This window comes from Dermacentor andersoni, chromosome 4 (assembly GCF_023375885.2).
Source record: "Dermacentor andersoni chromosome 4, qqDerAnde1_hic_scaffold, whole genome shotgun sequence".
In the NCBI taxonomy this organism is placed as follows: domain Eukaryota; kingdom Metazoa; phylum Arthropoda; class Arachnida; order Ixodida; family Ixodidae; genus Dermacentor; species Dermacentor andersoni.
Genome location: NC_092817.1, coordinates 181,263,045 through 181,278,254, shown reverse-complemented (window position 1 = coordinate 181,278,254; position 15,210 = coordinate 181,263,045). Strand labels below are relative to the sequence as shown.

Genomic DNA, 15,210 nt, shown 5'->3' with positions numbered 1-15,210 from the left:
CCTGCGCTTCACTCCAACCTTATACTCTTGTGCTGCCTGTGGAGACGGATGCATCTCGCCTGCTCAAATCGGCTGGGAAACCCACTGTCTAGCTGACCCAGTCTCTTCACATCATTTCTGGGTCCTACTTGTCAAATGCAGGGTTATAGGTGACCAAGCGTGCATTTTCTGCATGCATACTTCCAGGACTTACATCCTCTGTTGAGCGGCCAGTTTGAGGTTCATATTATGCCTACCGTACCATAGTCTGGTCTGTCATGCATAACCAATCCTGCTCGCATGGACAACCGTACGCTTCTCGTAACGGCGCCCGCATGTCTAAATTTAGTTCTGATTGCGTCATACAAGGCTCAAAATGGCGCCATTTGCGGACGCGTCATATGCATGCTCGGGTATCTTTCCTCGAACTCAAGCATCGTTCCTCTTCACAACGATATCAAAATAAAGCGTGCGGACAGTACGGTAAAAATATATGAATGATAAGATTAAATCTTTTCTTCAAATACGATTTTAGAAAGTGACTCAGAAGGTTTCAAAGATGTTTCATGTTAATAAAAATCACCTACGATTACCATACTATGTAATGCGAAATTTAAGCTCAGCTATCACTCATTTCGCTTTATGATGGCTGGCGCGGACTATCTGTCTCATGCGGCTCATTGCAAACGGAACGAATTGTGGCGCGATTGCCTCGTTAATCGAGATATTGCTAGAGGCAGGACGTGGGTGAAGCGTGGGTGCGGTTCACACCAGCCGCCGTAAACAGACCTCGGCTCATGCAGCGATTTGGTGAATAGGCAATGCGCGCTAATGTGGCGCCATATCATAGCCGTCGTCACTGCAGAGTGCGTCTTGCGCGGCATTTCGCTTGTGATGCTGTCGTCATAACCTCATCTTCCACTTTCCGACTCATGGTTCCGCTGCACCCTCCTCCGCCGCTTTGCTGCTCCCGTTCTTCTCGCTATCGCCGTCCCTCATCTCCTCCTCCTCCTTCGCTGTGCTCGTTCGCTTGGTTACGAGATGCGACGCCGACGCTTGCCGCAGAAATGGGCGCCTAAGCGCTGACCTCTCGAAGTAAAAAAAAAAGTTGGCTCCACCGCAATTGAGAGTGGATGTAAGCATGATCTGGCCATCAGCAAAGCAGATAGGTTGGAGATTATACTAGCCACAATCTTAAAATGGACGTAGTACATATTCGCAACGGCACACCCCACCACACCGCATCGCGCCATGCCCTGCTCTGCCCTCGTCTGTATGAACGCTGCCCAGCGAGAAGAAAAGAACCTGCTGAAGGCCGCACGACAGGCAGCGAAAGCCGCCAGGGAGACATAGCGCGCGGCTCCACTATAGGAAGAATGTAAAAAAAAAAATATGAGATTTTACGTGGTAAAACCATTTTCTGATTATGGAGGCACGCCGTAGTGGAGCCACCTGGGGTTCTTTAACGCGCAGCTAAATCTAAGTACATGGGTGTTTTCGCATTTCGGCCCCATTGATATGCGGCCACCGCGGCCGGGATAGAAGAAGAATTATTTGAGTTCTGAGGTGTTACGTGCCGAAACCATGATTTCATTATGAGGCATGCCGTGGTGGGGGAATTAGGATTAATTTTGACCACCAGTAAACCTTTAACGTGCCCCCAATGCACAGGACACCGGCGTTTCTACATTTCGCCTCCATCTAAATGCGATCACCGTGATCGGCATTTGATCTCGCGACCTCGTGCTTAGCAGCGCAACACCATAATCATTAAGCCACCGCGGCGTGTAGAAGCGCCTGCAGGAGGTGACACGCAGCGTGGCGCCATTTCTCGACATGACGCAGAACCCGCGCTGCAAAGCTCGTGGGCCGCTGGAGTTCGGCGCTCGACGCCAAAAGATGGCGAGGAAGTGCACAGTGCCCTTTATCGGCATTTTCAACGTCGCTATTGGAAATTACAAATAAGACTTCGACGTACTAGAAGTCACAGCTTGAGGTATATTGGGAACAAACATAAGGAAGAACTTGGAAGCAATATTTTTTGTAGCTACTTTGGCAAGTAGCTAGCGTTTGTAATGCGGTCCTTTATAAGGGTTCGGGGCCAGCGACCGCATTTTTAAAGTTTTGATTGGTGGCCCGGATTGTCTCGTTTTGTTTTCGCAACTGGATCGGATGTTGTCGTTTGAGTGCCCGGATAACGGCTCTGGCTTGTGACTCGTGGTGGCTGGAGGGTCGCCGACAACGGGAGCTCAAATTATTGAACGCTTAAAAAATTCTAACTCATGACTACTACAAAAAAAAGGGGGGGGGGGGACACTCACGTTAGCATGCGCTAAATAGGATGAATGTGAAAGCCTGTGCGCTCACGACCTATTCTTTAAATTACTAGAGATTCTCAGTCGTATACGTTGCTACTTGCTATTGCTCCTTTTATCGCACCATAGGCGGTGCGTGACTATTGAGTCGGTACATAACTTCACTTTAATTAACGGTCCCTTAATTAACTTCGCCGTAGATAACAAGAGTGGGCATGGGTTTCGCTCCCACCAAAGGTCGTAGTTTGGGGTGCCTTACTCAATTTTATCTTAATTAAGTGTGTCTCAATTAACCTCACTTTCATTAACACCAAACGTCACGGGGTCGTCTCCTACCAAAGATCGAGGGTTGGACTGCCTGTGGATTCTGGTGGCATAAATTTTGGCGCGATAACGCCGGACAGCCTAATTTTCGACCCATTCTGCACCTAAGGCTTTCGCCTCGATGTAGTTCTCCTCGTGTACGCACATTAACCCTGTGCTACGCTTTGGGTGCACCACCCTGTTTAGTTAAACACGGCAAACACCCTGTATTCGCTCAGGGAAGAAGTTATTCAACTGCACATAAGCGAGGTGTTTTCCACGGACATATTTAAATGCAGCACCCACTCAGTGGCAAACTTGCGGTGAAGATTACGGTGAATTCGCCGAAACATTTCGGTCTTGTGTGTGGGCCTTATATTTACCCAAGTTACACGTGGTTCCCTGCACAGGTACCCCGACAGCACCACTTATTGCCGGGAACTGCTGCTAGAAGAAGCGTCGCGACATGTGACGTGCGATAACGTGAGCTCCCCGCTGACCTGCCTTCAGAACGTAGAGAATGCGTTGGAGTTTGGCCGGCCCATCCGCCCCCAGTTCTTTCCGACATTCGGCCGGCTGCTGCCTGACTTGCCGATCAAGATGGCTAGTACAGTGAAGGTGCGCTATATAGGTGACTCATAAGACCAAAGACGTTATGGTGAAAGGAAAAAAAAAAAACAGCTCCATCATGTTGTGTCTGCGCGAATAAAACGTAATTTGTTACCGGTTTACACCGCAGCTTCTGGTGGCGCTACAAGCGCCCGAAAACGTTGTATGCTTATTTCCCTCTTTGTTCTAGAAAATTTTGATCATTCCCGTTATTTCCTTATCATGAGGGAATGCGGGCGAGTAAAGATATGTGTGCAGGTAAAGGACGAATTATGAGGACTGATGCTCGACGCTTCCTGTGTCATCGAAGGTTGCCGTGGGACTAAATTCCATCGCAATAGGTTAATTGGCCCAAGATGTTTTGGGGAAGCTTTAGGTCAGGGGCTCTCATCTAAATACATGGTAAAGAAGAAACCATTTTTTCGGCAATCGTTGCAATGAACAAGATGCTTTCCTGCATTAAAAGAAAGTTTGAATTCAATGACTTTCAGAAGTAGATTTTTGAAGTAGGCAGTCAATAGCCTTCAGAAGGGTTTCTCTAGTTCTGAATAATTCCGTAACAAAATAAGCAATCAAATGTGCCTTGTCAACTACTGCAACTTTTTAACTCAGCAATGAAAAACGACATCAAAATTCTGTAAAGTGCGCCTAATCATATTTCTGTTGGCTGTGTAATACTGCCACTGAGTGCGCTTTAGATGTGTGATAAGCTACAGCTTATAATCTTTTGATATCATTTATTTATTGCTGAGTTAAAAAGTTCGTATCCAGGATACTTGCATGCGGGACATTTGAAAAACCCTTGTGAACAATGTGAACAATGTGATGCAATTGAGTAAGCTGTGAAATCGTATATAAAGTTTGCTTGTTTAGACGCTCGAGCTGTTGCGTTTTAAGAAATAGGACATTTCTTGTTTTGTGCAAGGTTGCGTATTTGTAAACCTTAAGCTGGAATTCTTTAAACAAGAATTTTCGTGATGAATCGTGATAAATTTCAGGCCCGAAATAAAAATTATCTTTCCTACATTAGATAAAACCTAACCTTAACTCTTCACCGAAGAAAATTTTAGTCAACTCGATGGAGCCATCATTACATTCAAAGTTCGACATGTATTTGAGCAAAGCGATAGTGACTGGCCCTGGGCTAAAGCTACCTCTTAAGAAAGGCCAGACCAATGCTGGATCTACATGGCAAATGTAATTGTTGGACGGTCCATAAGCTCGCATACGTTGCTCCACATTCTGTAGGATGTAGAGGTGCTATCTTTGAAAGGTTTGTGAAGGCGTATTGCAAGAAATACCCTAAAGAAATGCATGCTCCTTCAAAAAAGCGTTCAATGGAAGAAATTAGGGCTTGGGTGAGGCACTTATGAGCTTTTTACAAGCGTTTGTTTCTTTCAATGCTGTGACCCCGGTTAGTTCTGACAGATGGTAACACGAGCCGTTGCGTCCCAGAATTTTTTTCTGACAGCCCTGGAGGTGTTGAAAGAGCAGGAGGACTTCTCATTCAGGCTCAAAAGATGTTTTAGCAAGTTGTGTTATTCGTGTTGGGGGACTTGTGAAATGTGAAGAATATAACAGCAAAGAGTGTTTCGCACATGCTAAACGTAAACAAATAACTGCATTGTTATAACTCTCTGCTCACTAACTAATAATTTTATCCCCCGAACTCTATTTTATCCTGAGGCCGAAACGATATATTTTAGCAGCTATACTATCTCACTAATTCGTCTTGGTAACATGAGCAGGAGACCAATGAGAAATAGACAAATAAGTGTCTTCGGAAATTTATTGCAACAGACACATAAGCATACCTCCTCAACAAGCAGGACAGGGTTGCCGCGAGGCCCATGAAGCACAGGCAAGAAATAAAAATTGTGACAGAACTCATCCCACCATACCCGTCGAAGGTAATGCGAATAGCAATGAAAAGATTAAATTATAGCGCTTTACGTGCAAAACCACTTTCTGATCATGAGTCACGCTGTAGTGAAGGACTCCCGAAATTTCGACCACTTGGGGTTCTTTAACGTGCACCTACATCGAAGTACACGGGTATTTTCTCATTTCGTCCCCCATCGAAATGCGGCCTTCGTTACCGGGATGCAATCTTACGACCTTGTGCTCAGCAACCCAACACGAATAGCAATCGAGCAATGTACGACAGCCCATATTTCTGAAGTACCGTTTCCTTAACCCATTAGGGAACGGTTTCGTTTTTTTCTTGATATCTTGAAATAAATCTTATATATTACCTTTTCTTTGCACTAGTAATTCACATGCAAAAAATTATTACTCTTGCCTAATTAGTTTTTGAAATATAGCCCGTGACCATATGGTCACACTGGGCCGTTATGCTACAGCAAAATACTCGAAGGGAAAAATATTTATTTGAAGCCATGAAACCTCACAAAAAACATACATAGCGAATAGTCGAGCACTTATTTAGTGTGATATGGTTTAAATCATAGAATACACATGCCGTCGTCATACTTTGCGCATTGTGTGCACTGCGCTGTTGCAATTATTTCATGCACACCTCCACCTCTTGCCATTAGGTATTGGTGCAACAAAGTTGGCCACTTGGTCATACCGTGTACCAGTCAAGACACCACCAGTCTTTGGGATTCTGCGTTGACCACGTCCTCTATGCTTATTGACCCATCGCATCAGGTAGCTTTGTGCAATTTGCCTGCGGAATTCCACCTGCGGGACGTTGAACCCTTTGCTACGAATTAGCACCCAAGCGTTGCTGATAGATACATCACAAAGTCAAGTGAAAATTGGCCACCACCACTTTTTTCCCCGGATTACAATCCTGTGGGCGCCTACATTTGCATTAATCTGGTCCGTACCTCTCATAAAACTTGTAGTGAGCAACAGTGTTTTTTGCGGGCCACCTCGATTTGCTTCTTCTGAACACGAGAGTACCTGTCTGCAGATGACATTGGCTCTACGCCGTGAATGGTGCTTGCGATTGTTACTACAGAATTTTTTTTTTTTTAATGCGAGGATAAATGCCTCAGGGCATACAAGGGTATGTGATGGGGGTGAATAAGGATGATTAAATGAATGAATGATTAAATGAATGAAAAAAGATTTGCTGACTTAATGAAGTGCAAGAGGGATCGATAATGTGGTCCCTGCGTCCAAGCAGTGTAATGGCTCAGATTATGCGGCGATAGTCCCGCTGCTGCGAGGTGCCGCAGCCTCGTCGGTTTCAGTGCAGGGCAAACCCACAGCAGGTGGTGGATGTCGGCTTCAACATTTCGCGACTTGCAGAGTGGACACTCAGGACGAGGATATAGCAGGCGAAAGTGCGGCCACTTCCTAGTCACGGCAGGAGTGAGGGCTACCCCGACCAGGATCCTCCGAAGCGCAACCTCCTCTGCACGGGTAAGACCGCGGGGGAGGTTTACCGCACACGGAGGTATGAGAGCACGTGTGCGGCGCCGGAGGTGCTCCTTTCTTGTTAAAAGGAGGGTGGCATCATCTAGGTGAAAAAGTTGAGGCAGTGACGATGGAGAGGTCGCTAGACGGGTCGCAGAATTCGCACGGCTTTGGAAGCTTAGAAGGTCGCGTGGGATCCACTCGACAGATATTGGATGCGGGATGTGTGCCGCCAGAAGATGGATCTGTTGGCATATGTCAGGGCTGCGACTGACGCGTTGCAGAAGCCGCGTCACCTGGAGGGCATCAGTGCGGATGACGATGCGGGCCGTGGGGACCATGGTAAAGGCGGCCACAGAGCACAACGCTTCTCGGATAGCAAGGAGCTCAGCACAAAAGGAGGAAGGAGGTTCTTGGACTTGAAACCGGGTCGTCTTATTAAGGGCAGGTGCGCATGGGCAATAAATTGCAGTCGTTGTTTCACAGCCCTTAATGCTTGCATCAACGTAAAGGACGATGGAGCCAAGCGGCAGGTGGGCATCTTGAGCTACAATTCGGTCACGAAGTGACGCCGCCGTGTGAGTTGATGTCGGGCGATGTATATCAGTTGGCTTGTTATCACTCAGCTGTACAAAACTCCAGGGAGGAAGAACTGGCGATGGTGGTGGTAGAAGCGAGTTCGAGAAAGCGTAAGCCCTGAGAGCACACGGTGCGTGTGAAAGGCTGGTCTTAAGCCTGCGAGCATCACGTCGCTGCTGCACCAGCTCATCTAGTGTGTTGAGCTGTGCATTTTCTTGGAGAGCCACGATCGGGGTGATGCGGGGAAGGCAAGTGATGACCCTCATTGCCTCGCGATTAACAGCCTCAAGGCGATCCCATTGTGCCCTCGTCAAATGCTGGAATTGGGCTTGATAAATAAGGCGTGGTTGCACTACCGCCTTCACCAATTGTCGCGCAACATATGAGCGGGCGCCGCCCATTTTAGGAGCAATGCGCCTAATCAGACCCAACGTCTGAATTGCCTGCTTTTTAGCGCTGGAGAGCCAAGCAGTTCCGGTTCCCGACTCGTGCACCATCAGACCCAGAATTTTTATAGTTGAACATTGTTGAAGAGGGGTTCCGGATAGATGAAGACGAATGGGTGTTCCAGAGAGTTTACGCCGGCCCCAGCGATTGGCGACTGACATGTAAGCAGATTTGCTGACGGAAAGCCTAACGCCGACCGAAGAGGCGTAAGTCGCCGTGATATCTAAAGCTGATTGAAGGGCAGCGGCTTGAGTCTGCAGGTCGTGATGAGTGCTCCATACCGTGATGTCATCAGCGTACAACAAGAACTTTATGTCGGGTACATCGTGCAAGCGCCATGCAAGCGGGATGAAAGCAATATTGAATAATGTGGGTGATAATACAGATCCCTGGGGTACGCCACGAAGAGGGACAAATGAGCCGACGGCATCACCACTGAGGCGAATTGCAAAATGTCGGTCTTCAAGGAAAGATTTGACAAAATTCCGTATTCTAGGGGGAAAATGCAGCATGTCAATTGAAGCCAAGATGGCAGCATGACTGATGTTATCATACGCCTTTTCGACGTCCATAGCGAGGACAGTACGGACACTGTGGCTACGAGTTGACGATAAAACCGAGGATGCCAAGACAGCCAGCCCATCTTCAGTACCTATGGATGGACGGAAGCCAATTTGAGCAGGGTGGTAGAAACTGTGGTGCTCTAGCCACCACGACATTCGTGTGGCTAGCATTTTCTCAGCAAGCTTGCACAACGTTGACGTTAGGGAAATGGGTCGGAAGTTGCCAAGGTCAGTCGGCGGCTTGCTTGGTTTCGGAATCGGGATCACAATAGCTGACTTCCAGCCTGGAGGGACAACGCCATCTAGCCATACCTTGTTAATGGTGTCGAGGAGTTGAGGCAGCACAGCGGAACTCAGGTTCTTGTAGGCCTCATAAGTAATAGAGTCTGGACCTGGTGCTGTCTTGCGACTGGTACCATCTATCGCTGCAAGCAACTCAGGCATGGTGAAAGAGCTTGCAATCCCCTCGGAGTCTGCCGTAGTTGGTAACCTGTCGATATGTGTCGGAATGCCTGCCAAGGGAGCACCATTGGCTGTGTGAGGCAACACGTCGTACTGCGGGAAAAACTTCCGGGCTGCTTCTCTGGCGAAATCATCCGGCGACAAGCCAGCAGCGAAGCAGGCTGTGGCTGCCGCGTCTGGACGGCGGCCACCGTGTTCCATGGCACGGAAGGTTCGCCAGAGAGAAGCATTCGATGTCTTGGATAAAAACCGCTCACACCACGTATGCCAGTGCCTCCGCGAGAGGTCGCGTTCATATCTGCGGGCCTTAGCAGTAAGGAAATTCAGTCTTGTACGTGCTTGTGCAGAAGTGGGGTCTCGGGATGCTGCCAGCTCAGCTTGTCTGCGAGCAGCCCACAAGTTGAGCAGGCCGATATCCGGTGCCGGTCGATCGACGTCTACCCAGCTGATGGTTGTAGCTTCATTAAGCGCGCTTTGTATGCGGTCAACAAGTAGTGGTGACGAGTCCACAGAGGTATCTTGGAGAACGGTGCGAAATTTGTCCCAGTTGACCACAGAACACTTGCGGCGCAATCGGCGGGCCTGCGACGGATGAAGGCCGATGATGATAGGGTGGTGGTCACTGCCCCAGCAGTCGGGCTCCAGGTGCCAAGTGGGAGTGCCGGGACCCGACCACCACGTAAGATCCGGTGCGTATGTTGTACGTCGAGCTTGAGGCACAGCTCGCGTTGCTGAATCGGGATGGTTGAGTAGAACAAACAACGCATCCGCGAAGGCGTCCCGCACACGCCTACCTCGAGGGCTAGAAGTAGGGTACCCCCAATCTGGGTGAGGAGCGTTGAAATCAGCACCAACTAAAATAGGACACGCTGGGTATTGGCGACGGACATTCACTAACCAGCCCAGATTAATTCTTGAAGAAGAGCCACCGGCTGGTCTTATGTAGTATGACACTACCACAACAGTTGCCTTGGGTAACTTCACAGCTACTGCCACTACCTCCTGATATGAGTTACACCAGTTTTCAAGAGAAAGGCAGACCTGAGGATAGCGCGTATCCACATACACTGCCGCCTTTCCTGGAGGGGCAGCTGTGTGCACGCGATGGTCACTCATCGAAGGAGACACGTATCCACTGAAGCCCGGAATGGCAGGCAAGGCGTTGGTCTCCTGTAGTAACAGGGCCCACACCTGCAGCTTGTTCATACGTAGACGGGATTTAAGCTCCCCCACTTTCGTGGAGAGCCCTCTACAGTTCCATTGAAGCACACCACAAACACCTGTGCCCGCCATTTTGATTACGAGTCCAGACGTTGCAAAATCACAGATGTCAGGTTGGATAACTGGCTGACCATGAACCGCAAAAGGGATGTTGTAGAGTTATCCGGCAACGGAGCTGAAGATCTGGTAGACTTTGCGACCGATACAGCAGGGCGTGACAGAGACGATGATGCAGCGGAATCGATACTTGTAGTGGTGTGATTCCACTGCACGTCGCCGACGCGCAAGTAGTTCACGGTGTTGTCGGAGCTTGGATACCTCCGCTAAAAGGCGGGCAATTTGATTGTCAACTGCTGCCATATCATCACGCGGATGTTCCGGCGCGCTCTGCTTCTGTATAACCAGCGGGCGACGGCGGTCTTTGCGAACTTTGTCACTGTAAGTCTGTTGGGAATGGGGTGCAGGCGGGTCGGGCTCGGAAAGCTCTGGCCAGTCGTCGTCATCCCACTGGAGCGCCGCAAACCTGTTAGATGTCAGCACTGGTTGTGTTGCAGCATGCTGAGGCCATTGCTTAGGAATCCCGCGACGAACCTTCTGAGTTGCCTTTTGCTTTGTGGGACAAGTTGGAGAAGTGATCTCGTGGTCGTCGGTCTTGCAGAGTCCACATCGATAAGACACTGCGCCAGCTAATGCAGCTTCATCTGGCGCTGTAAATGGACAGGATCGGCGCATGTGGCCCGGTCGGAAACATTTGTAACAATAGACGACACTGGGTTTATATGGCCGAGGTCGTAGAATGCAGCCATAGTAGTACAGGCGGGCTGGGGGAGTTGGTGGGCCCTGCAACGTGACGATGCAAGAGCGCCCCTTTCCCATGTAACGCGCTTGAATGACACGGTGAGTAGGACAATAGAGCTCACGCTGGAGAGCAGTCTGGTCCTCGCCAACGTCAACGTTGTAAACGACACAGCGCTGTAGATCCGAGCCCTCTACCAGGTACACCTGGACCGGCAGGGTGACCTCCCTCGTTATCGAGAGACGTTGAAGCGTTTGCAAACGCTCGACAGCAGCCAATGTCGGAAGCCACACAGCGATAGTATTTGACTTCTTCCGGGCCGTGAAGCCGCGGAAGCCTGTGGTGCCAAGACAAGCATCTAGGTTCGCCTGAATAATCCTGTTCGGAATCTCCGTGAGGCTTGAGGGGGCCAGAGCTTTAATGGTTGCTTTATAGCAAACCGAGCCCGGTGTCGACACAACTGGGTAGTCAGTCGTTAGACAGGAACGCTTGCCTTGGGAGCCGCTGTTGGCCGAACACGAATCTGGTGCAGATTGCTCCGAAGGACGCTTCTGAGAACCACGGGGGGCCAACGGCACAGATGGTAGGGCAGAAGACAAGTCCATAGGAGTACTCGTTTCATCATGCACAACAACTGGAGTCCCATTCCCGATCGGTGTCTGGGAAGCCATCGCCGGGCTCCGCCCTGAGGGCAGATCACTCACGGTCTGATGTGCATTTTGGGAAGGCGATGGGTGGGCTGTAGCCGAAGGACTTGGAGCAGGAACCAGGAGCTGGGATCCAGGCTCAGGTGTCAATTGTGCGTCCGGTAACGCCGTCGTGACGAGCGGCGCCGGCGAATCTACCGCCGCCAGCGCGTCACCGGAGGCACTAGGCCTAGTCCCAGTGTACAACTCAGCTGCAGAGCCGATGGAGTGACATTCGCTGAATGTCAAAAAACCGGACTGCGCATGAGCATCCGGGGCGTCCTCAGATGTCTTGGGGTCCAATCTCTTGATGTATGGAACGTATTTACGCGGAAGGCGAGATTTTTCACAGGAGCGGTGAGCAGCCACCTTAGCAGGGAAACTTCGTCGTCCAGAATTGTCGTCCAGCGGACAAATTGTCGTCCAGCGCTCAGCACGGCCTCTTCGTGCCCGCGAGGTTGGCGCTTGACGAATTGTCGTCGAGCGATAAGGCACTCTTCAGGAACACGGTTCTGCTTCACTGTGCCCGTGCATTCGTAGCCCTGAGCTTTGAGATGCCTGAGTAGCGGTATGCCTGTGAATAAATTATCAAAATAGAAAAAGACAGGAAGGTCGTGCGCCTCTGCTGCGAGTTCATCCAGCATTTCAAGAAGTGGCGCCGCTGCTTTTCCGAAGTCCTTTTCATATTATTCAGATGTTCCGGGATCCCCTGCTTGCCTTGATACACTTTGAAGTTTACAAGGTATCCGTTCTTGGCATTTAGGAAGCATACTTTACAGCCGAAGCGGATAGGCTTTCCGCGTATAAACTGTTTACAGCCATCACGACCATAATGCTCAATCATACTTTCGTCATAACTCAGGTCACGCACAGGTTGAAAGTGCTCCAAAATCCTTGCTTTCAATAGTGTCATCAATGGACGCACCTTTGCCAACTTGTCACTAAGCGTTAGGCTTGCATTTCGCACAGTGCAGGAATCGCATTATCTGTACGAAGCGATTTCTTCGCATAGCATTGTAGGCCATTGTGTGGTGCATATCCAAGCCGCTGTCCCAATAGCACTTTTTCCCTGGCAAGCGGTTATAGCCGGACAAAACCAGCACTGCAAGAAAACCTAATTCATCTTTGGTAACCTCCGAATTTGGCATATTGAAAAAGAGCGCATACTTTCTTGTTTGTTCGACTAGCAGCTCCACGACGGCTTCGTCAAAAAAGATTTCGAACAACTCAACAGGTGAAAAACCCCTGTAAGCAGCAAAGTTTGGGTAGGGAAATATGCCAAGGCTTTTCTCGAGATCACCGTTCGTCCACTTAGAAGCAGTGGATAATTTCGCAGGAATGGCCGCATCAACTACGGCAGAAGAAACCTCTCATGTTCCGTCACGTTTCCCGCCTGGGGTCGTCATCGTCCGAGTCGGACCCACCAATAGGCGTCCGTCAGAGAAAACAGTTTCAGCGCCGGCTCATAGCTGCCGCCAGATTAGATTGTCAATGAGCCCGCCTGAGTCTTCATGTGCCGATTCTTCGTCCGAATAGGGGCTAGCCTCTCGCTGGTCGATATAAATCATTGACACGTCGTCGTCGTCTTCTTCGAGTATCTTCGCTATTTATTCCAACATCAACCTATTCAGACAATAAAATAAGAAATAACCACTGCGGGAATGCGTCAGCAGCCGTGCAAGAGATGAGAATGCAGTTTTAAAGAAAATAAAAAGTTAGGTAGCCTAAAGGCCTAGCGTGACCATATGGCAACGCGCAAGATAACACGCTCGTTGACGGATAAATCAAACATAAATCTTTCAGAAATGCTCATCGAAGGTCACATATTCGAAGATCAATATGGAGGTAAGGATATCGGACTATTGCTTAAACAAGTAGTAAAAAAAAACACATTACCCCTTGGAGTGATGCATGGCGACGCTTCTCGCACAGCAACACTTATTCCCGCCTTTGCGAGGGGCTCCCACAACACGACTGACACCTGCTGCCACTTAATATCCATAAAGGGAACTCTCATCTGTCTAACGGCATGTCAAAGGCGATTTTGGTACCGTTGCGTTAATATTAATTAAATAAAATCAACTGTGCAGACTAACGTGACCATATGGTCACGCTGGTCTTTAATGGGTTAACACGCCTAGAGGTAATTCTGAGAGTTTCGTATACTCGCCTGTGTACATTGACGAATCTAGGAAACTCAGACGAGCTAAATACTCCGATACCGCCGGACGCTGCTATGGCACTACCTTGCGAAGATGCCCATGAGCATGGAGGTAAGACGACGGCTGTATGACACTGAGACAGTGACGATGGAATGAGGAACAAAGAATAGTATCGAAGAAACGACTAAGGCATATAACGACGACGGCATGATAAAATAACATGTGCGTTCTTAAGTTATGACGACGGTACGACGACGAAGACTTGGGAACAATGAGATGACGACGATGGTGAGACAACGATTCTATGATGCCAGCCGGATGAAAACGCGAGAATTGCGACGATCGCACGATCAAAACGGCATTGGCGTTGACGGTATGACAACAGATTCATGACAGTGTCGTCGTGACGAAGACGCAATGACGATGACGGCATACTCATTATTCAATGTCGATAGCATGACTACAATAGGACGAAGAACTAGGAATGACATCAAAGTATTGACGATGGTGGTATGGCGACGACGATTATACTACAATAGGAATACGGCACTGACGTGACGACGATGGTGAAACGACCACGTGACGAAGATGGCATGAAGACGATGGCATGACGACAAATTCATGACGATGTCTGTGTGAGGACGAGAAAGTAGCGTCGATGGCAAAACAACGGCATGATGACAATGGGCTGACGACGAGTGTATCGTTGCAACGGCTTGAGGGTGGCTATCACGAAACCTGTATGACGACGATGGCTAGACTACGATGACATGACGGGAGTCAGAGGATGGAGCTGTAGGGAGGATGACAGCATGACCACAATGGAATGACGACGGTCTGACAATGGAGGCGTGATAGTGACTGATGATGACGGCATGACAAGGGCGCCCTAATCACGATGGTGGTTTGACGACGATGGCATGATGACAATGTGATGACGATACTGATGTGATGGCCCTAGTGAAACGAGAGCCAGTTAATGATCGCACGACGAGGAATTCATGACGATGAGTGCGTGTTGACAATGACGTGACAATGACCCTATCGCGACTGAATCTGTGTGTAGAGACGGCATGAGAAGAGTCGGATGACGTAGCTGGAGGAATGACGATAACAGGACCGCAACGGCATCACGACAACAGTCTGACATTGAAGGCATGATAGCGACTGTCGATGACGGCATGATAATAAAGAAGAATTGTCGCCGGTGAAACGACAAAGGCGTTGGCATGACTATGGTGGAATTACCTTACAGAAGTGATGACAATTATAAAGCGACGGCGTGAAAACCACGACATGACGATGACTGTGTGACGACAATGGCGTGGTGGTGACGGCACTGCGATAGTCGGTTTAAACAATTTGTTTGATGACGATGCCACGACCACAACAACATCACGACCCCTGGATGGATGGATGGATGGAGAAGCTCAAAACGGCTGAAGTAGGCAAAGAATGCTTTTTTGCATTGAAGATGGGAACACCACCCTCGTTCTTGTTAATGCCATGGTTTCCTCTAACACTAAACATGCCCTAATCAGGTGAAGACATCAGTCAGTGACACCAAGAAAAGTATAGGTCAATTAGTTTTTCTATTTGAATCGTGGAAATTAAAAGTAAAGGAAAGCGAAAGCGTACAAAAATTCATTGGCAGGTTGGTTACAAACATACGTCTTTGCATTGCTTCGCGATGCCATT

General features: G+C 49.0%; 1 protein-coding gene across 1 annotated transcript in view; it reads left to right on the top strand.

Annotated features, from left to right (window-relative positions):
* The window catches only part of LOC140217272 (acetylcholinesterase-1-like), a 52,488-nt gene that overhangs the window by 15,014 nt on the left and 22,264 nt on the right, over positions 1-15,210 (top strand). The window contains exon 5 of the mRNA XM_072287679.1: positions 3,008-3,215. Coding sequence (XP_072143780.1) covers positions 3,008-3,215 — 208 coding nt within the window. The remainder of the gene's footprint in view (positions 1-3,007; positions 3,216-15,210) is intronic.